The sequence below is a fragment of the Gallinula chloropus genome (assembly GCF_964237585.1).
Source record: "Gallinula chloropus genome assembly, chromosome: 4".
NCBI classification, from domain to species: domain Eukaryota; kingdom Metazoa; phylum Chordata; class Aves; order Gruiformes; family Rallidae; genus Gallinula; species Gallinula chloropus.
In genome coordinates this window covers 72,042,506-72,065,256 of record NC_140088.1, presented here as the reverse complement: position 1 = coordinate 72,065,256, position 22,751 = coordinate 72,042,506, and the positions used below count along the sequence as shown (strand labels likewise).

The following is a 22,751-nucleotide window of genomic DNA, read 5'->3' as shown; positions in this document are numbered from 1 at the left end:
GAGAGAGGGGGTTTCCCTCCACCCGGGGAGCGTGGCACAATTAAGCCCCTTCCAAGGGTTTGCATTTCTCATTTATTTCTTTCTCGATTATTTATTTTATGCATTTGTTCGACTTGACAAGTCCATCCTCCGTTTCCCACTACCTGCTCCCTTTCTCGGGGTTTGGCGGGTCTCATTTCTCAGCGGGATTTTAATTACTCGTTCGCGGGCAACGATGCGGGGCCAGGAGCGGCGGTGCGGGAAGCCGGGCTCACCCCGCCCGTGTCCCAGCCCGCCGTGCCGCCGCGCCGGCCGCTCCTCACGCTGCGCCGAGACCAGCATCTGCTGAAAACGGATTGAGCATCCACATACTCCCCTTTCTCCGTCTCCCGACGCCGGAAGGTTTAGCAACCTCGCGGGGCATGTGCAAAACACGAAGCGCACTTTTCCGATGCCAAAATCACGGGAAGTTGTTTCCTGCAAAATGTGCGCCCATCGCGTTCACGAAATAAAAGAAGTTGCGGGTCCTGACGTCTCCCAAACGCGGCGCCTGCTTCTGTTTGGATTCTTTTTTTTTTTTTTTTTAATGTACATGTACCCTGCACCGGAGCGATGCCGTGTCGCCCGGGAGCGAGCGGGGCAGCGCGGCTGCTGGAGTGGGACGGGGTGAATCTCCGTTACTGCTCCGGCTCGCTTTACCGCTCAGGAACCGGGGCGGGCTCACCCCAGCTGGTTTTCTCCCGGTCGCTCGGGGGTTACTACACGTTTCTGCCGGGCACTTGCAGGATTCAATGGCGATGGGTTCAATTCTGCCTTTCGTCCGAAGCGGTCGCGGGGAGCGCCGAGCAAATCCTCGCACACTCCCCCTTACCCGAACAGCGCCATGTGGCCGCAGCACACCACCACCCCACTCCACCCCAAATCCCCCCAAAGGGGAAATCTCAACAAAGCAGCCCTAAAAAAGCAAGTCTGACTAGGGATGCGGCGAGTGCCTGTGCCCTCCTCAGCGGGATTCTGGCTGGGGAGGGAGAGTGCCCAGGCAGTGCCCCGGTGCAGCCCCCCCCCCGGTACGGCACACGCACACACACACACACACGCACACACGCACACACACATGTACATGCAGGCATGCACACAAACGCGCGCACACAGGCTGTTCGGCGCAGCCCAACCAAAGTTTGGCCGGCGGCAGCCCGGCACCCGCTCCCCCCGACCCGCCGGCCCCGGCCCACTCCTCGCCCCCGCCGGCCGGCCCCCCTTCCCCGGGCGCGGTGTCAGTCACGGCGGCGGCTCCTTTCATCTCCGCCGCCCCCGCCCCGCCCCGACGGCGGAGGGAGGAGGCAGGGAGGGCGGGCGCGATGCTGAAGTTGCGCCGCCGCCGACCCGCGCCCCACCGCCGCCCCCCGCGGGGCACCGCGCCCGCCGGCTGCGGCAGGCGGTCTCCGCGCCGGGCGCTGAGCGCGGAGGCGCCGAGGCAGCAACTTTTTTCCCTGCCCGCGGGCGCTGAGGGAAGCGGAGGGGCGCCTCCCCGCCCGCTCCATCCTTCCCTCCTCTCCCGGGGCTGTTTCTTTCTCTCCCCACTCTCGCCCCCCGCGGTGCCGCCGAGCCCAACCGAGCCCAGCCGTGCCCGGAGCCGCTGGAGAAGCTGCGGACAAAGGCCCGGTGGGTGCGCGCCGCGGGCAGCGCCGTCCCCGTCTCCTGGGTTGCCCCCTCCCCCTGCCCGCCCGCCCCCACCCCCCACCCCCCCCCCAGCCATTTTAATTCGGGCCCGCCCGGGTGGCGGCAACTTCACTCGGTAGCGAAACTCGGGAGGGCTCCGCTCCCCTCCGCGTCCCCTCACCCCCAGGGTGAGACTAGGCCCTGGAACAGGGGGGTGGGGGCGGGTGGATGGGAGGGGGGGACACGGGGCTCCTGGGGGGCGGTCCCCGGCGCGGTCCCTGAGGGCGGGCAGGACACAGGCGGGTGTATTTCGACTTATTCCGGCCGTGCGGGGCGGCGGGGCGAGGCTCCCCGCGGGGCCGGTACCGTGTGGGACCAAGGGTACCTCGGCCCCGAGGGGGCGGGCAGCCGGGCGGGGGTCTCCAGCTGCCGAGAGCAAACCCGAGGACTTGACGGGATTTCTTCCCTTCTTCTCTCCTCCTTCTCCTCTCTCCTCCTCCTCCTCCCTCCTCCTCCTCCTCCTCCTCCCCCCGCTGCTCCTCCCGCTCCCGCTCCCCTTCCCGCGGCGGGTCGGCGGCCGCAGCAGACGCCGCGCTGCCGTGAGGATGCCGCAGCTGCCGGGGGCCGGGGGCGGTGGGGGGGACCCGGAGCTCTGCGCCACCGACGAGATGATCCCCTTCAAGGACGAGGGGGACCCCCAGAAAGAGAAGATCTTCGCCGAGATTAGCCACCCCGAAGAGGAGGGCGACCTGGCCGACATCAAGTCCTCGCTCGTCAACGAGTCCGAGATCGCCCCCGGCGCCAACGGGCACGAGGTGCGCGGCCGCGGGGGCTCCGCGGGGCAGCGCGGAGCGGAGGGGGCGCGGGACGCCGGCGGGCTCCGGGCGCCGCCGGGAGGGAGGGCAGCAAGCCTCGGCGGGGCACCGGGGAAACCCCACTTCTCCGAATTTCCACTAAAAAATAAAATTAAAAGAAAAAAAGAAATCTCTCTGAGCTCCCGGTTGGAGAAAGTCGGCTCCTCGCCGCTCCGCGCCCCTCCGCGCCCGGGGATGAGCTGGGGGGAGGGGGCGGCCCCCTCCGCGCTTCGGCCCGGGACGAGAAAGTTCCCGCGGGTGCCCCGACGGTGCGGTGGTGTTAGACCTCCAGCAGCCATGAAATTTCTTCGGCAAAATCAGCGGGGTCGGAGCATTAGCCGCAAACTCTTTAAGGGATTTGCATAAAACTGGGAAGCAATTCCCGATGCAACTTCAGGACGAGCGGGGAACCTGCTTTTTAAAATTATTTTCCTTTTTTTTTTTTACTTTTTCCTTTTTTTTTTCTAAAGATTTGGTAACGAGGCCAACCTGATTTTCATTATTATTTTTGGTTCCTATTTAACCAAGAGTGTTTTGACCACCAGAAATAAGCCCCATTCGTTAAACGGTGGGGTGCTTCTGCTAGAAACGCTTGGCAGAGCCTCATAACATTGTCATAAAACGATAGTTTACACAAGCGTGTCTGGTACAGATGCTTTCCGAGCGACTTAAGAGGCAAAAGAAAGATGCTTATCTCTTGCCGTAACTTTAGTCTCTCTACAAGGAGCTGTACCGCTGTGACCCATAAATGAGCATCCATACAATGACTTTTTTTCTTTTTCTTTTCTGATGGTGGATTCCCTGCGGTCAGGTTTCCAGGCAGACTCAAGCGCAGGATTCCTACCATGATAAAGGCAGAGAGCACCCCGAGGAAGGTGAGAAGCGCACGGTCCTGTCTTGCGATGGTGTCCCTCTTAGTCCCCTTGTGAGACTGCATGGTCCGGTTTCTTTTGAGAAGCATAAATTTAGTACCTTTTGGAGAAGGAGGATGCCAGGGTGCTTTCAAAGCACATTTGAAAAGAAGATGTATGTGCAGCATGTTTATCTTAAGTGACCAAATGGTATTTCAGTTGTTTAGAAGCTGATAAGTAGGCCAAATGGATCTTCACTGAAGAAATGACTATTTTTAGGATATCAGTTTAAACGCATCTCTCTCTTTACTCATACAGTGCAGCTGAGTTTTGTGTGTGTGTATGTGTATTAAGAAACTCTGTGCTTTTTCCCCGTAGCTTAAATCTCCTCATCCAAACCTAAGCATGAACAGACCTCTTGTTTTATTTTCTTTAATGTACCAGCTGGTTAATTTTGATTGAGGAGGACAGAGGAAAATACAGAGTTCATTCAATATGACTTAGGAAGCTGGACACGCATACAAAGAATGTGTGCTGTGAAGGATGGGAAATTATGTTTAAAATAAAATGCTTATCATCATGAACTAAACCAGATCATAAATTCTGTCTAAAGGCAGACACAGTTCAGTCCTGGTGCTTTCTTGGACTCTGGCGATCTTTCTCCAAATTGGTTGTTAAACAGCCTAAAAGCAATAGTGTCCATGCTTGTAGCATTTTGGCAGTGAGGGGGAGGAGGTTAGCTCTCTTCTCAGCCTTGCATCCCCTTAAAACCTCACCTTCGAGTAGCATCATGGTCAGCATAGGTGGAAAACCTGTTCACCCCTTTTTACAGAGGGACCTAAATTCATTATTTTCCTACCATACAGCCTACCTGTCTTGGCTTCCCACTTGACTGTAGTGCCATGTGTGTTTAACAGCACCCCCCCCCCCCAGCCCAAATTGTTAAGTTCTCCTCCAAGTCAGCCCCTGCCCTCTAATTGTTGCCAGTGAACATGGCCTGGGTGAATTGTTTGTTGCACGCAGTGGCTCGGAAAGAGGAGGAAATGATTATATTTAGTTATCACAGCCCTGTTCCTCCCTTACGTAAACAAAGATGTTGGAAACCCATACTGATAGTACTTCTGAATCCACAAATCCTAGAGAGATGCATAAAATGGGGGAAATCTGCTACTTGAGAGATGTGATGTCATTGCTGATGTTTCTGCCTTGATTTGAGCAGGGCTAGTAAAATAAATTGGTTACTCTGAGGATATTCCATATTTTGAGCATAAACTCCTCATTGAGAGTGGGTGCCTCTTTAAGAATTAACTGCTAAATGTTATTGCAAATTGCTGTGGACCACCTTCTGTCAGGGGTGATTTCCACAAGTAAGAAAACGTTTGCATGCAGAACATTTTTATGAATGCACAGTACCTGTTCAAGTGCTCTGACTTAAAGGCGTGTGTGGGGAAATAATGCAATCACTGTTTCCTCTTCCATAGGAAAGCATCCAGACAGTGGCTTATACAGCAAGGGACCATCATACTCTGGTTATTCTGGGTATATCATGATGCCAAATATGAATAACGACCCGTACATGCCTAATGGATCTCTGTCGCCACCCATCCCCAGAACAGTGAGTTATCTCTTCCAAGGACTGGTTTTGGCGAGCTGGGTTTCCTCCTGTTCAGTCTGCATTATGTGTTCAGGCTGGGGTTTCTTGGGTAGCTTCAGTTATGGTGAAGGTTGCACTTCTGCTGTTCAGAGCCTCTGTCCGGTGGAGTTTGAGAGTTCTTAGAGGTGTTGGTCACAATCACTGTGGAAGAGCTGAGATTAACATCTGCGTTGTCTGACGTCCTTTGATCAGGGCTGGGGGGCTTTGGGAGGCAAGGGGGGCTCTGGTTTGTGACTGTAGGATGACATGTAGTGGAATGATATAAATGCTGTCTTTGTAGTGACTGGGACAGACGTGAATTTTCTGGCTTTAACTCTTCATTTGTTGAGGAAAATGAAGGGCTGGAAGCAGAACTGCTGAAGTTGCTTGTCAGTAAGATGAAAAGATTGGATTATTCTTTTCTTTTTTTTCCCCTTCAGATATGGCATTGCTCTTTGCTGATTGATACTTATTTCTGCCATCAGTTGCTCTGCATGAAGGCTTTATGTATCTGGGAGTATTGCTTAGAAACATACTCCGAGTTGTCAGACACAAATTGTGACATGGTCATTTAGGAATGAATATAAACCATGATGCAGTAGTTAAAGCTTTCCTTTGCGTTGTGGTGAGCACTGATTCTTCCAGGTCGGTCCCTCTGTTTCTGTTGGTGTAGATGCATGTTTGATGGATTTTAATGGGCTTTCAATTTTGAATAGTAAATTCCCATTTGTTTCTGTAAACCTCTTGATGCACATATAGAGCAATGGGGAGGCAGTATTAGAAGAGCTGTGGAAATTATATTAGTAGAACTGGAGTGAAGTGAGAAACAAATCTGCTTTTAGGCATCCTGCTGAAAAAATACCGCTGCAGTGGTGTGTGCTGTGATACAAGAAGTTGGATGCTGTTATTTCACTGTTACAAAGCAGTTTTCTGTCTTACTGGCTCTTAGATTTTTGCTTGGCGGTCTCTGTCGAACAACTGGCACTATTTTGCTCTCCATATTCTTGATTTTTCTTTGGCATTGTGGCTTTTGACTTCAAAAACAAGGAAGAGGGGGCCTAATCTGTATTGGTAATTTGACAGCAGCAAAGCATGTTAAATTAGGATGTTCAGATTCAGAATAACAGGGCGGCTTGGCACTGAAAGACACATGGATTTGCCTGTTTTCTGTGTCACCGTTTGTGTTTGAAAGACGGAAAAACTTGTGCGATATGTTGCTTTCTCTAGCTCTGCTTTTAAAAAGGACCTTGTTTGTGTATAAATTACGGTTCAGAGGCCTACAGCCATTTAGGGTGAAGCACGATGACCACGGTCTGTTGGCATTTGTTGTTGTAAACGCTGCTGTACAGAAAACTTCAGTTTGGATGTATGGTGGGGAAAAGGATGCAGACTCTCCAGAGGGCACCAGGATCCAGACCTGCCCCTTTGAAGACTGGGAAACTTCAGACCTTTTTTACTCCCTGTTTCCCACGTTACCTTCCCAAGAAAGTCTCTAGTGCTGGTGCGGGGCTTTGAGCAACAAATTCCAGTTTAATTTTTCACTGAGGATTTCCTCTGCGTATGCGCGCTGTGGGGCTGCTGCTCTTTACTGCTCCGGCGTCGATTCCCTCAGAACAGCAGCTTCTGGCAGAGGCGGTCTGCTCAGGTACTTGAGGAACCGTCCTGTGTGGCTACATTGCAGGGGGTGGAGTGGTGGAAATGCATTTGCTTTCTAATTGTAAAGCTGCCTGCCGAACATCTGAGGGTCTAATTTAGTTCGGTGTTGGTCTTGCATGTTAGAGCAGCACCAGTATTTCGGTAAAATAGTGCTGTTGCAGGGCTGCAGTGTTGACATAAGCCTGGAGTTCTTTCAGTTTAACCACAAGGCTACACGCTTGAGTTATTAAATAATTTTTTTGTTTAATTGAACTATAATCTCTGTTAGTCTCCGAGCTGACAGCTGGGTTTTAATGCGCGCGAGATCAAAACGCCGCGTCCAGGAGATGACACGCTCGCTGGCTTCATGGCTCACCACAGCTCCAGCGCCGTGTGCTGCTGCCGCTTCACCTTTGCCGGGTCCCAACCGCCACCCCGCGGGTTTGCTTCGGCTCCCCTTTTTGGAGGGTGATGTGCCTGGTCTTGGTGGGCGAGGAGCAGCCGAGATTAGCAAACTCCGGAGATGGAGGACTTGCCCGGGGTGTCAGTCCCTGGCCATTTGTGCGTGGAGAGCAGCCCTGCAGTGTGTACCTGGGCCCTGCCATTTGCATGACAAAGCCGCTCCTTGTCGATGCATCTGTTGCCTGGAGGTGTTGTGCAGGATTAAAAAGCCGCCCTGGGGCGCTGAATCTTTTTTTCCGGCCTTCGCAAACCCTGGGAAGGGCCGGGCTGCCTGCAAGCCGCCCTGGGCGATGCACCCCTGGGGGAAGGCGGACAGAGCCAGAGGACCCCGGCCATCTCTTCTGATGGACGCAGCCTCAGCCCCAGCTCACTGTGCTAGAGCAGAGAGAGCAGAGGTTTTTTGGAATGGGAAAAAAGTTTCACCAACATACGTAGGAAAAAACTCGCTTTTTAAAAAAACAAAACAAAACAAACAAAAAGCCCAAAGCTGTTACATTCTTGCTCTGTAAAATTAAAAAAACAAATCTGTAGTCAGTCACAACACATCTAATAAGCCTTAAAAGAGGAAAACTGTAGTGCAATTTCAGCGCAGTTTTTGGAGGGGGGAGGGTGTATGAGGATTAAAAATTTTCCTAAATCTGCTATTGTTAGAGTGGGCTCATTTTCCCTTCTCCTCTTTTTTTGGATTTATTTTTTTTCAGTTTTTTTTATTTTAGTAGCAAATGATTTGCCTTTTACAAGCTGGGTTTGTAGGAGCAGGAGAGTGTTAATCAAAAGAGCAGGTAGAAGCCTCGAGCCACAGTACGAATTCTTATCAGATAGCTGGGTAAGTGAAAAAGCAAAGCAGTTGGTTTGGGTGGCTGCAGGAGAAGTGGCACATGATGGTACTAAAACCGCAGCAACACCTGGTGAATGTGCATCCTGTAAGCTTGAGATATCTTTTGGTGGTTTCTCGGCATCGTGGCGCTACTGAAGAAGGGAGATGGAGACAGATGTTTGTTTTCTAACGTGTGGGTTTTTTCTTACTTTTTTGTTTGCAAGACTAGTTCTGGCGTAGCAAACTTTTCTTGTCTGTGAGATGGTAACGTGGGGACAAAGGAGGTGACTGAAGAAGGGTAATTTCTCTGTGTTAAATTTGTCTAGAAAATAATTTTGCCTTTGTTCCTCCCTGGTTCCCCATGAATTAAACTTTCTGTGGGAAGATAGAGGATTTCTGCAACCTCCCTTGTCTCTGTTCTTATCTGGTCTTGGGGTCTGGGTTTTTCTTTGTGGCTAAACTGTCTCTTTGTAGCAGCTGGAGGTGTCAAATAGGTTGGAGGATACAATCTGTAAACACCTTACAGTGACTTGCAAAACACAGCCTATTCATTTCAAAATTAGGAGGAATCCTGCCAGCAGAGTTTGAACACAAGGGTCAAGGTTTGTATGCAGGACCCCCCTACCCTGCTCAAGTTTTGTATGTTTCTTGTGTGCTTCTGTACCGGCAGAAGGAGTATGGAGATAGCTCCTCACTTGAACAGCTAACGTCCCAGGAAAAAAATATGTGGATAGTATGGACAGGAGGAAGGATGAGGTTAGAAATAACAAGAATGAGTGGTTACAAAACCTCAGAGGGATTTATTTCCCTAGCTGCATCTTGCTGTTTACTTGCTTGTGGGGAATTTTGGGGACCCTGAGAGGAATGTACAGGAGTGTTAGAGGTAGCACATCCAGCTGCAGGGGGACACGAACCTGATTTTTCATGATGCTGTGTTCCCTGAGAGTCTGCTTCTGCTGAATGTGCAATTGTAGGAATTTGCTGGGAGCCATGGTCAGATGAAAGCTTCCTGGCCCAATATGAAATGGGCTTTGTGGCACCGATGCTGGAGCTCAGCTCCTGCTCCTGTGTCACCCATCAGAAAGCTTTGCACCAATTCCTGAGTTGGCATCATAGCAGGATACTCTGAGGGCTGTAGGTAGCTGTTGCATGTCTCTTTCTTCCCCCTGCTAACCCTGACCTGTGCCTGAGGAAATGGGCTGCACAGGCAGCTGAGTGGCTCCACGAGCCGGAGCTGCTCATCCAGCACTGAGACTCAGCTGCTTCACCCTGTGTGGCACACGCCTTCTCAATGAAGTTGAGTGATGCTGATGAGCTCCTTAAATAACTTCAAAATCTGGTGCAGAGGAGCATAAAAGGTTCCTGACTCTGTGGAAGGAGAGCTTACCGGGGTTTATTTGGGTTTGCATGGGGAGGAATTGTGGCACTGTTTGCGTAGGGGCTCAGTGAGTCCCACCAAATGCCAGCACTGGGGGAGAAGAGGAATCTGCTCAGTGCTAATAGATGGACCTCAGTGCTGCAGAGGGTCCCTGTCAGCTGCTCTGACTCAAGCGTCACAGCTGGTCAGTCAAACATACAAGCCAGGTCTCTGAAACACAAATCCAAGCCATGAATGGCTGTGGGCAGAGTTTGGGTGGTGCTTGCTTCCTTCCCCTTAATGAAATGAATTCTCTGTTTGGGAAAGGGGGCAGAAGAAGTTAGTGCAGTGCCTCTAGGCTGGCTTTGTGCGTAGCTTGATCACAGTAAGACGGCATGATCCAGACAGAGTCTTACTCGTGTGCCTATCACCAGCATGGCCTTTGGACACATACAGGAGAAGAAAACAGCCTTTCTGCTTTGCTTCTTTCTCCTTGTAAGGGTGATTCAATTAGCGAATCTTACCCAATTGTGAGTGAACAGGGGGGAAGAATATGTTCCTCTGCTGTCTCAGTGCAGAGGCAGCAGTTTTATCTGTGTGGCTTTGATGGAGGCATAGGTAAAACCCCCACTTGTTACAAATCATCAAGGTTGGAGCCTCTGTATACCAAGATGCATGCATGCTTATGTCCCAAATGTCCTTTTTCCTACATATCTAGGAGCTAATCAATATAAACTATAAAAGGTGGAGCTTCCGCTTCCATTTTAAGGTGGTTTAAGAGTAAAACGTCATTCCTCTTGTTTTGGTGTTGTGCCACCTCTTCTCCAACTTAATCCCGGTGCAGAAAAAACGTTAATAAGAATAGCTTGTTATGGGCTGCAAGTGCCAGGGAGGATATGGCTCAAGAGGAAAGCCTGAAGCTCCACAGGTTCAGGCATCATCAAAAGAGGAAAATACTTTTTCCAGATACTTGCAATGCTGCATGGCTGCAGGCATTGAAAAACCTGGGTACCACAGGCCTGCCTCCTCCCAAGCACTTCTGTTTATAGTTAGGGAATACTTCTCCTGATACAAGAAGGAAATAGCCCACACAAAAGCATTTTACTGCTGCTGTAATATTTCTGAAGTCCCATTAGAGGCATGTGCTTTTTTTCTGCTAGCAGTAAAACACTGTCTGTGTCTCTCAGAAGACAACGCATATGCAAGAGTCTGCTCTAATACGGACATGGAACATTTCTCAGCCCAAGGTCTGCATGTTGTTTGACCTGCTGTCATCCTCTGTGTTGCTCTTGCGTGGACGGACACTGATCCAGCGGCTGGTCTGAGAGAAATGCTGCTGTGAGTCAGGTGGTCTGTGGGTCAGGTTGTCCTCAGCATCTGTGCCATGATGCTCCAGCTGTGCGTGAAAGACTGCCATTTACGCCAAACTGCCTGTGTCCCAGCTAGCAGGCAGTTATTGCTGAGGTGCTTTCTGGCCGTAAGGTGTGGTTGGCGTGAAGACCATTCTCATTTGGCCATTGGGTTTGGTCCCTTCTTACAGGATGCAGGGCAGAAGGTGGCACAGCTGCTGAGTGTGTTGCTTCTGCCCGGGCAGTTGGGGATTAGTGTCTCTTGTCACTCTGGCCCTTCATAAGCATTAGATTCACTTAAGAAAATTGCATTCAGAATAACTTAATCTAGCAGCCCAATGGCTTCTATTTTGAGGCTTGGATCTTGTGGATATGTTTATTTAGTTTGGGTTTCCCACTTCAAAGGAATCTGTCCTCTCAGCAAGAAAGTGATTGAGCACTTAAATAAAAATGTATTCATTGAATCTTTGGGATTGAGCTAAAAGTGCAGTGGGGAGTTAACATTCGCACCAACTGTGCTAATCAGCCAGTTCTCCAAAAGGGGAAGAAAAGTGGTACGAACAGCCCAAGGAGAAGCGGCGTGCCTTCCCTGGCTTCTGGCAGTAGTGTTGCTCGTTCAGGTCGAGGTGAAGGACCTGGAATACCATTGCCTGTGATCTTCAAAGATGCCAAACCCCTCATGTAGAGGAGCATTTTCATGGAGTTGAAAGGTCGACTTGATGTTTGTTTATTTTCTTTCAGTGGCTGTGGGCATAGGTGAGGTCGAGGCAGAAAAATCAATAGGACGTGCTTAGTCAGCAAAACTTGCAGGTGTAAAGTTAGGACGCTTTGATACAATATTTATAAAACGGGCAGTTTAACTTAAAAAGTAAGCGTGGTGTTGTCACCAGCTGTAACACGTTAACCAGAGGATCACTTTCATTAGGAGATATTAGGCAAGCCAGAGAGCAGCTCATTCCCAAAAGCCTCTGTCTATCCAGGCGTTTTCTGTACCCTTGCTCTGTACTTCAGATGGTGCCAGACGAGCCAGCGGGCAGGTCTGCTTCCCCCAGGCCAGTGCACAGGGGAGAAGTCCCTTGGGAGCCTGTGATTTCATGCATGCGTTTGCCATGAAGTACTTTCTGAAAATGCTGGTGCTTCAAACGAAGCTGATGGCAGCTCAGCTTCCCCCCGGCTGACGTGAACGGAGCTCTGGACGGGGATGCAGGAGTTATGCAAAGAAAACCAATCTGCAAGTAGTCTGATTCATCACGTATGTCCAGAAAAACCAGGAAAGGCAACATGGAGCTCTAAAAAAAAATACTCCTCTATTTTTTGGTTGGGGTCCTTGTGACACTGGCTTCTCAGAGACTACTCTCTGTTTCAGTAACTGGTCACTTAGCTATGCTACATGGCTCTATTTCTTCGGTTTTCTGCCTCTTTCTGTATTTCAAAACTGCCTCAGAGACTTGTCTTTGTAAATGTCTGTTGTGTCTCCACAGTTTTGATGTATCTTCTTGCCTTGATCATTCTTCATCTTCCCAAATCTTGCATTGGCAAGCTTTGTATAGCATTAAAAAAAAAAAAGTACAATATGGAAGTGATGATTAAAGGTGTCAACACTTGTCAAATGCAGACGGTACTTGGGGAGAAGGCCTTTCTCCCGGCGACGTGCTAAAATGCAGATAAACCGTGTCCAGCGGTGCACATGTGTTTACTTGGTTAAAATGCTGCAATCCAGTGATTTGTTTAGGGTTTGTTGAGTTTGACTGGTGCCGTTTCAGGTTTAGGAAGCTGCAGTTACAAGTGGTAATTGTGGTTTTGGTTGTGCTCTGACCCCCCTGCTGCCAGCCCTGGACTGCCTTTATTACAGTTTCATCTAACAGGTCCTACTCTCTCGAATATCAATGCACTCACAGGTTCAAGCTTCTTCAGGAGTTTTTGGGAACGGGGTGAGAGCAAGCAGGTGGGTAATGGTCAGGTGTAGGATCCCGTGGCGGTGGGATGGGCTGCGGCGTGCCCAGGTCCCCTCCGGGCTGCTGGGGATCGGCACTGAGAGGAATAGTGAGCTCACTGACCTGGCGCTGGGAGAGCTTTTGAGGATATTGAGGAAATATATCAAACGTACTGAAATACATTTTGAAAAAAATATGAGCAATTAAAATAATTTATCCTGAGGAATGCCCCTAAAGCTTTTTGTTTCACTGCCCTCCGACACTATCACATTGGCTTGCATCTGTGTCTGTTCTTTACTGCCCGATTTCCTCCTGCACACAACTGAAATTAAGCTTAAAAAATAAGTCGGAACTGTGGATGTTGGATTTCAGAAATTTATTACTCAAAACCCCTCTCTCACACACATTATTTCATATCTTAAATACTCCTGCTACTGGGAGAATGGGAAGCTGTGCTGGATTTAAAGGAAAAAAAAGAAATAATTTTTAAAAGCTTAGCTCTTAAGCATGTGGATTTTTATGGTTTTGTTGTGACTTTTTTCCCCCTCTCTCAGTTATTTTGAGGATATTTCTAAGATAATAGTGCAGAGATTCTGTTTTAGATGTAAATCTTCAGAAGGAAAACTCAGAATAGGAGAACTGCCAAGAAATGCTAATTTATTAGGCAACTCCCCAGACAGTTTGACAGCACTATTGCAAACATGTTTTTTTCAAACTGGCAACTACTAAGCTTCTCATTGGAATGACCTGTAAAAAATGACTTCATACTTTGTAATAAGGAAATATGAAGAGACTCTAGGAGAGCTAGTCAAAATCTTCTTTGCTCAAAACATTTTAATTTTAGGTCCGCTCTGAAACAGCTTGCGTAGAAAACCTCCCCTCTTTCTTTAAAACTTTAAATTCTCAATTTTTTTTTCTTTTGAGAGAGATACATGTGGAAATGAAATTATTACAGGCTGATGGGGTAGAACAACAAATACTCAATTGCCAAATGTGGTTTAATCAAAGGTGGTTCAGAAACCCCTGGGTTTGCAGCATGGGCAGACTTTTTAGAAGGAGATTTCTGAGGGAGGTTTTTTTGAGCTTCTTGTCTACCTCTGGCTCCAGAAGTACAACTTCAATTGAAGTACCTTCAGTTTGTTAAACAGTTGAACGAAAAATGCCCTCCTCTGTTAAATAAATCTTTCTGGCCAGAGCATTTTATCAGGTTCAGTCAGCAGAAGAGCCTTCGGGTGAGTCTTGGATTTCTCTTCTGGAGATGTCTTTTCACAGCCCGGGAGCCCGTAACTCACACACTGGCTGTAGTCTCACATATGCTTTCTGCATCTCCAAGCCTTTCATCAGCTCCTTGGGTTCTCCTAGGACGGGTGGCTGCTTCAGAGGGTGGCTTAGATTTGAGCCTTGGGACTTCTAAGCTGGGACTGGGAGAGCTGCCCGTAGTAACGTGAGTGCCGCTGGTTATAGCTGTGTCGGGAGTGGAGCAAAAGTTTGTGCCTGTGCAGCTAAGCATGAAATAGGTAAATTCTATGTATAATTACCCAATGCAGAGTCTAGCAAGAGGACATGACCTATGGAAATTGCAGTGTGTTGGTGGCTGCTGGCAGATTCCCAGCAGGTATCCCTGGCGCCTGTGTCGGCACAGGGTAGAGGGTCCCCTGCCTCCCCCCACCGTGCTCCCAAAAGCAGAGCCTCAGTCCAGGAGGTGCCTTCTGCAAACAGGGAGCCGTAAAAGCCCAACTTGTTCAGAGACAAAAGAAGATGATGGCAGAGGTGGGAATAAAATCCGTGTTTCCCAACTTTGCTTCAGGAGCCTGCCTGAAAATAAGTTCCTCATAAAGAAACATTTCTTGTGTCATTTGCTGTTTTTTTTTTTTCTTAAAAAGAAACCAAAAATCGGAGAAAGTAAAAAACTGGGATGCGCATGGAGTGGGGAGTAAGAGGATTAAGACGAGCACAGATAGGAAGAAAGTTGGTGGCCGTGCTGGCTGTGGCTGTATTTCATATCCAGCTTTTCAGTTATGGACCAAACAATCTTAATGAAGTTTCTAAGAAAAAGCAAGGAGGGGTTTAAAAATCTGTCTTAAAACTGTTTTGTCCAAAAGCAGACTTTGTTTTTCCCCATTTTCACTCCCTGCCATCACAGTATCTTCCCACTCTGTTTTTTGTCTGCTGTCTCTCCGCCAGGGTGGCAGGCTGCTTGTCCTCAGCATCATTATTTGCACACACACCCCTCTTTTGTCTCTGTTCCTTTCTCATAAATTCAGCTCAAACGGTGTGCTCCTCTCTGAGGAAGCTGCCATTGATTCATAGCACTTGTACATGAAGGGCTGGGGACAGCTCAGCAGGATTTCTCAGGTATCTCCCTTGGGCACTGGTGTGGTGAGGCTTTTGTCTTTTAAAATGGGGCTGGGAGGACCTTACTCCGCTGCTTCTTAAAGCAGCTGTTCTGGATGGAGTCTTGGCAGTGATGGCATCCATCTAACTCTTCCAGCCGTGCCGGGCCCCTGCCATGGCCTCAGCAATGTCCGTGCCCTGTACCTCAGCAGCCTCCAGTGGGAAGAATCGTTTGCAAAGGAGGTGCTGGCTGACTCGAAGCTGGAGCATTTAAACTTCTGGGCATCCTGAAACACTTGCTACTTTCATGTGCACCCAGGCTAGAGCACAGCTCTCAGCTTCCTACCAAGTGGTACTTGAGCAGCGTGCCCTGGTGTCATTGCCTGCCCAGTTACCCAGGTCATCGGTGGTGTTTTCTTTTTCCTTCACAGCTCTGTAGCTGCAGCGTATACAGGGTGACTACAGTTGGTGGTTGAACATCCCCCAGCACCACAGCCAAACCTAAAGCTCAATTTGTTGCCATTGGGCAGGTACTCACTTTGCAGGCATCGGTATATAAGGAACTGGTGAGGTTTGTTGGCAGCCCCCCCCCCGACCCCAGCCCTCTGACTGATAAAAGGCTGTGTGAGGAGAAGCTGTGCCTCTGCTTGGGCACAGAGAGCTGCCCGTGTGGGTTATGCGGTGGGCTGCACAGGATGAAAAGCTGGCCAACAGCATTTGCGTGCCTCTTTTGGGCTAAATGGGGTCCCTCAAATTTCAGTGAATAGTGCAAAAAGTAGCAAGGTTTCAAGCAAAAGTATCAAGTAGCAAGTGAATCCTCTGCAAATGAACAAAAAAGTCTCTGGGAGGGAAAATAAGCAGCAATTACGGTAAAACATACTTTTTCATCACAGTAATGGTTTGATGCTGAAAGGCAGGGTTGCAGCTTGGTAAAAAAGTGACTTCTCTGCTGCAGTTTCTTCATAGCAGCGAGTATTTTGGAGATCTTTGAAATGCTACAGACATTGCTTGGTTTCTGGAGGTGGGCATCTATCTGTAGATACTGGGGACTCCTTGCAGGGTAGGCAGAAGTTGAATGAGCTGCCCTGTCAACATGGCAGTGGATACTTCTATTTACAGTGACTGCTCCAGCTCGCCCTATCTTCCTGCTCTTTCCTCAGCATTGCTTTATGAACATCCTTCCGGTGATCAGAGTGGACACCAGAGCCAAAAAAAAAAATTAGTCCTGATTTAAGAGAGCAGGCTGTGCAGAGGAAGCAGTAAATTTGCTGGAGATGGCAGGAGAATAGAAGGCAGGGGAAGAAACCCCAAAACCTTGGGTTAACATAGAAAAGACTTCTGTCTTAATACTACTAAAGCAAAATAAATATTTTTAAATCTTGGTAAAGAGCTTGCTACATTTAGCTCAAGTTTCAGCAGTGGTTTCAGTATGGTTAGTGTGCATTAAGAAACAGTCAAAGTAAAAACCAAGGCAGTTTCCCAGCCTTGAAATGACAGGGACGTAAGCTCTGTGTCCACAGGGAGGGAGGGCAGATCCCTTTGCCGTTGTCTTTGAGTCGGGGGTTTAATGACTGCAGGGAAACAAGGAGTGTTAGAACAGCAGAAGACAAACTATACAGCTAAGAGGAAATAATTTTTATTGCTGATACATGGGTGCTCATAATGCTTAATTCTTTGCAGCTTATAATGTTTAATTCTTTACAGCTTATGCTTTATTTGTACATTCTTCCTTCCACACCACTCTGCACACTGTAGCAGCAGCAGCAGCTACCAGATTTCAGAATTACTCCTCTTAAAAGCTCCTATTCAGTGGTTTTAGAATTAATAAAAATATTTGTTGAAGTAGCAGTGGTGCTCAGACTGGCCAGCGTATGGACACAGAGTGGTGCAGCTGCTGCGCTCTCGCGGGCTCTTGCGTTTTACATCCTCCTTATCCCCCTCCTTTCCATTCATAAGTTTTAAAAGTTCCTTGGAAATATTTTTTTCAGAACAGTGTAGATGCACATTTAATCAAAGTTCAAGACAGTCTTTCTGGATAGAGATTTACTTTTGTTTTCACCAGCAAGCCAGATGAGGGAGGAGGAGCATGGGAGCGTTTGATGCCCCTGAAAACAATTTTGTGGCAAGAGTAGTTTTAAGGTAGCCTGAGAGTTGTCTGCATGGCTGGAGGAGAGGGAATCTTAGAGGAGGTTTTGTGGTATTGTACACTTTTAGGTAATTTTTTTGTCTTTTTAGATAACTAATGGGGATTTAGTGTTTGTTTGCCACGTGCTATGTGTCTGGTTTAGGGTAAGTGAGCCACTGTCATTTTCGACAGGGAGCTGCAGAGGGGAGGCGACAGCTGGGGCATCTGCCTTTTTTTGCCTTGCATCAGGTGTTAAAAGTCACTAAACGTACCGTGAGTTGCAATATTTTTTCCCAATTTGACTCGCTTACCCAATCGTATTTTTACTTCAGCCTTTAGGCTTGAAAAAGCATGTGCATAATCAGTTCATTTTGTGTGGTCTAGGCTATAAAAATGCCCCCTCTGTTCTTTCCATATGAAAAACGTGTTTTTAATTTCGGGGAACTTATATAATTTTCTGTGCTTTCTTTTGTATCTCAGATTAAAAACAAATGCTCCCTTCCCCTAACTTTGCATGTTCCAATTACAGAGTTGTGAAAATAAGTCATCCTTCGGCTTTTGTTACTTTAAAACAGCTATCGGTGATGTCAGAGTCAATACTAAAAGCATTAAGAATGCTGGCAGAATGTAATGCAGCTGCAATCCAACATGATGTTGGAAATGGGGTTGAGAGCATAAAGGCTTTCCATATTCCCAGGGCGCACAACTGCTCGCGGCCTTGGCTTTGATCTCTTCAAAGGCTGCTGCCTCCTCCTAGATGGAGAGACTTGGCTGCCACTCGCTCGCATTGAAAAAAGGCAGAGGTCTCTATTCAGGCAGAAATCAATCACTGTGCAGAAACAATTATGTGTAATTCAACCATCATGAAAACAGGGCGAGATTATGGGTTTGTTACCTGAGTGACTGCGTGGAGATGGGGAGCAGCGGACGCGGGAGTCCTGCTGACATGCCACATCTTGATGACAATTATAGACACATGAATGATGTGGCGGGCGGGGGCGGCGAGATGACAAATGCTGGTCACGCTGTCCAGCAGAGCAGAAAATGAGGTTACAATTGGGAGATAATGTTTGCATATGTAACCATATTTCAGCAAGCTGGGCAACTTGAGGGAATAGCAGAGACGGGCGATCGTAAACAAAGTCCGTGTGTGCCGTGACTATCAGCTTTCTACGATACACAAAAGCATATGTGGGGTGAGAAGCCTGGGTGCTGCGTCCTCAAGAACTGCTTCTGGGAAACAGCCTAGCGGCATTTTTTTGGGGTGGGAAGAATTGCCTGGGAAAAGGAGAAATCTCCCAAGTTCGACCCTCAGAAAGCAGAGGAAGCAAACAAAAATCCTTCTCGGTCCCTCTGTATCTTGGGACAGGGTGGTATTAACATGGCAATGAGAGATTGCTGTTTACGAGCGGCATTGACGAGCACATCTCGTGTCTCCTGCCTTCCCCTCCCAGCGGGGATTTAGGCGAGTCTCATGGTAGCGCATCTCTGAGCGAGAGAGTGTTTAGATTTGCATGGTAACATTTTGGCTGCAGTAGGCGGTCGGTAGTGTGACGTGATGCTCAAAATATCTTCTGATGTATAATGGCCTCCTTTAATTAGGAACTTTTTTTTTTCCCTTCCCTGAGTGGCGAGCAATAGCTGATCGTCTTCTTAAAAAGAGAAGTGGCATGTGCAGTATCTACCATGAGAATATTTATTTAAAGCGTTATTGCCTATAAAGTCTTAAAATAGTTTTCCTCCCAAAAAGGCAAAATAAAACACAGATGACTGATTATAAAATGGTATTCCCTCTCAGTTTGGTGCACAGGACGAGCTTTACCTTTTATACTGCTCAGGCTTAGACATCAGAGGCGCAAGAAGCTGCTTTGAGTTACAGATCTTCAAACAATAAGTCAAAACAAAAAATCAATCCCTCCAGTCCCTGGGTGCAGTTAGCTAAAGATAAAAGAGAAAAATAAAGTTATGCTAAAGCAGAGAGAGGAAAGGAACAGATATGCCAAGGAAACACAGAGGACAAGTGCAGAGTTGAAGTGGGCCTAGTATGAGCCAACATCAATGAATTTTTATCTTATCAAAAAGTTTTAAGGTTGCCAGTTCTTTTCAAACTGGATACACTCTGCTCCAGGGCTGCCTGGAGCGTTGTCTTCAATAAAAGTTGCTTCTCCCCACCCTCCACACACCTCCCTCTCACTCCTAAATGCAATCACATGCAGGGATTAGGCTGCACCTCACTCAAGGTATGAACTTCACTCCAGACTTCAACAGTAAATTAACTACTCTGGTAATCCCTCGTGATTACAAATATGAACCAAGATTCCTTTTTAAGTATTTGGTGAAAGATGCATAATCTTAAAAAAGTAAACTTGTTACCTTCTGGTGACATTTCCTCCCCCCTTTGCTTTGCCTCCCAATAAATTTAAATTGTAAAAGGAATTTTTAATATTGATTTTAAACAAAATAAATGGCATTTTTAAACCATTTTTGATAGCTCAGTTAAATACCAGTTGACTGTCTTGATTGAATCAAGCAAGTGACTTAAGCCTTAACCTGTGAAGAAAAGCATCGTGCCTCAAAGTTGTGATACACAAGCTAAACCCCTCTGTTACCTCTTCAGGATCAACATCTCAGGGTGCAGTCAAATCAAAAAAGCCTTCTTTGGAAAGAGGCTTGTTGGCTTTAAGGTTCTGTTTCTGTTGCATCTTTAAAGGTGCTTATGATAGGGGCAAATGAGTGTGTTTGAGTCCCATCTGAGGAGCTTGAGGCGGTTGTTGGCATCCCTGGATCAGGAGGGCTGGTGCTGGTACCTGCCCCACAGGCATGTGAGAGGCAGACAGGAGCACCTATTGCTTCCTGTAGTAGCTACTCCAACAGCAGAAAACAGTTTATCCAACTAAAAGTGATTATTAGACACGGATGATACATTGTGTGAAAAAATACCCGGAATGCACTAATAGTTGAAGGATTTAGGAAAGTCTGTAGCCCAGTAGCCCAGTAGCTGGTGTTTCAGGGCCTGTTTCCTGTCTGCAGTGTGGGGAAATATCCAGTGCATCAGTGAGATGACAGAGCAGAAGAATAAAAGATTCAGGATACGCAGATGCAAGTAAGTGGAGGCAAAGGCTATTGATGCTAGGTCTTGCTTGTCACCGAGAATTTGAGGAGGCGATTTCAGACAGCTGTCTGGTAACCTGGGGCTGGGTCTTCCCTCCGGGGCCTGCTGAACCGCTGCCTTGAGAAAAACATCAATCACGCATGTTTATGTAAACAACTGCATGAGTTGCCACAGAGGTGTCTATGGGATTACAAACTGAAGAGGAAAAGGGTTAGTGAGTATAGATGTTAGTATGAGATACAGCATAGAATATATGGCCCACAATGAGAAAAAATGCTATCTCCAGTCTTTCATTTCGATGAAGTAGAAGTTATTGTAGGTAACTCTACTCATAAGAAACACTCAGCCAGTTATTCCCTGAAAAAAAAACCCCATAAAAATCTGCAGCTCGATAATTATTCCCATTCATCTCTGGATAGATTGCATCTTAAAGATAATTTTTTTTAATTGCTTTAATAGTTCTCCTTATGGTTGTCTTCTTTGAAGTGAAGAGCAGCATGGCATGATACCTCTCATCAGAGCGGCTGCACGAGGGGCTGAGCAGAAGCTGGAGGCTGCCCAGCTACAGCTGGGTGGTACAGAACAGCTTTCATCCTTTACCAGTTTTGGTTTCCTCCAGTCCCAGCTTTAGATGAAGTCTTGTCAGCAGTAATTGTCAGTGTCTCAAAAGAAACTTTTTATGTTCTGCAGAAGCAAAAATGGTTCCAGGGCTTGATAATCAAAATGCTGGTTATGGGATGTGCTGCTTACAGACCGGTGGGATTTTGCAAGAGTCAGTAGGAAGAAGACCAGTAGTCCTTGGGACGGCTGATGCAGAGCAAAAATTACTGCAAAATAATAAATCCTGCCCAGAGAAGGGGACCATGTGAGGCATATGGTGTGTTGTGATCTTTTCCGAGTCTTTCGTGAAGAAGCTAAGCACAAGTTCCAAAATATGCTGTTTTGAATGAGGATGAACTAGGAGACTTAAAGAATCTAATCTGAAAATGGAAAGTGCCTGAACTGAATTTACAGAGTATTTTGATTTGTTTGCGTTTGAAGCATGTGTTGAGTGGAAGCAAAGGATGGAGCCAAGGTGAGCAGGAGCTGCAGCGCTCTGCCTGTCCTCTGCTCCTCCTGTACTAGGAAAGTAAGCCCACACCTAGTGGTTTTGGGAAGCATCAGCCATCTCCCTTTCCCATTTCAAATACATATTGGAGATAAATATGTTGACTGGGCCTGGTTCCTCTTGGCATGGGGCTTTTCTTTCTTTGTCTTTTTTGATCCGGCCTAGCTGAGCATCCCAGCAGCTAATTGATTTAGCCTGTGTCAACTCACTGCAGTACAGAGACTTGGTTATTTCAGCTCTCTCAGCACAGCATGCAGGGAATAAAACTAGCAGCCAAACACTGTGGCAGGCTGGGACAGAGCAGGGGCTAAACCCAGAGCAAGGGCCTGGTGCAGAGGTGTGCGGCGAGGAGCCGGTGCTTCATCCCGTGGCCTCCGGCGAGCCCCTGGGAGTCTGGAGCTGCTCGTGGGATGGTGGGGCAGGCGCAATTTCTCAAAGCTGGCCTACTTAGCCTCTAAAGTAAACACCAATTTGTGGTCTCTTAGTAGGGAGGGACTAGTCCAATAATGCCAGCGTAACTTTCTTGCCAGCTATGTTTTTTGTTCAGAGCAGCATTTAACTTCATCTAATAGGGACGCTCAGGTTTCGACAGTCGGCTTGCAAAAACGGCAGGCAACCTGAAGGTGCCAAATGATTTATTTGATAGATGCCTGCGATACATAGCCCTGTATGTCTCTGGGGAAGAACCCCAGCTGGGTCCTCCTGTGCGTGGCACAGGCTCTGGGAGCCACTCCTTGGTGAAGCGGATACTTCGGCTGAAGAGGGGGTCAGAGTTCTGCCAGGATGGGAGCGGGAGCATCGGCAGCACCCAGGAAAAAACGCAGAAGCTTGAAGTCAGCTGTGGCTGCAGGAGTGAGGAGTGACCACCTTGACCTCCTGATGGGCACAGTTCTGCCTCCAGGTTGCTCCAGCAGCAAGTCCTCTGTGGATGCACAGGCTCAAAGTTCTGCACTGTTCAACTTCTGTCCCGGTGGAGCCGAGCCTTAAATAACAGGCAGATGTTTGCAGAGCGTGTATTATGGAAATCAGACCAGTCATAACTTGACTGCTCTAAAATAATGCATGTCTCTTTAGAAGAGTGGCGGCTTAGTTTTTTTTGGCTGGAGGCAGAGACAAATTTGTGTGTGCAAGGCAGTGGCCTGTGTGGGGCAGCCAGGGGCAAAGCCCTGCCATTCCCACCCCTCAGGGCACTTGGGCCATCCTGGGGTGGCCCCGACCCCATTAACTGCTCCCATAGGAAGATTTTTCTACATCCCACACCTCCTGGTTTCCCCCGCCAGCCCCCTGTCCCAAGAGGGTATCCTGGCAGTGGGGAGGTTGCTGGTGTGGCCGCACAGCTGCTGATTTGCATGTCTGCCTACGTCGGGGCAACTTTCATGTCGCTTTGCTTTCCTCCCCAGGGCCAACAGCACGGGGCTGTCTCCCGCAAGCTTCTTCCCACGTGCACCATGCCACTCCCGTGCCCTGAATTGGTGGGTCCAACTCAGCAGGGTTGCTCAGCAGCACTTGGTGGCTGCCTGTGGCTGCCTTGCAGGGTTGTGC

At 48.2% G+C, this 22,751-nt stretch overlaps 1 protein-coding gene across 3 annotated transcripts in view; it reads left to right on the top strand.

Moving 5' to 3' along the window:
• Nucleotides 1-2,243: 2,243 nt before the first annotated feature.
• Nucleotides 2,244-22,751, top strand: part of LEF1 (lymphoid enhancer binding factor 1) — a gene marked incomplete at both ends in the record, with an annotated part of 67,841 nt that continues 47,333 nt past the window's right edge. For all 3 annotated transcript variants that reach the window (XM_084264113.1, XM_084264112.1, XM_084264114.1), the window contains 3 exons: nt 2,244-2,453; nt 3,304-3,367; nt 4,825-4,958. In XM_084264113.1, coding sequence (XP_084120239.1) covers nt 2,244-2,453; nt 3,304-3,367; nt 4,825-4,958 — 408 coding nt within the window. The remainder of the gene's footprint in view (nt 2,454-3,303; nt 3,368-4,824; nt 4,959-22,751) is intronic.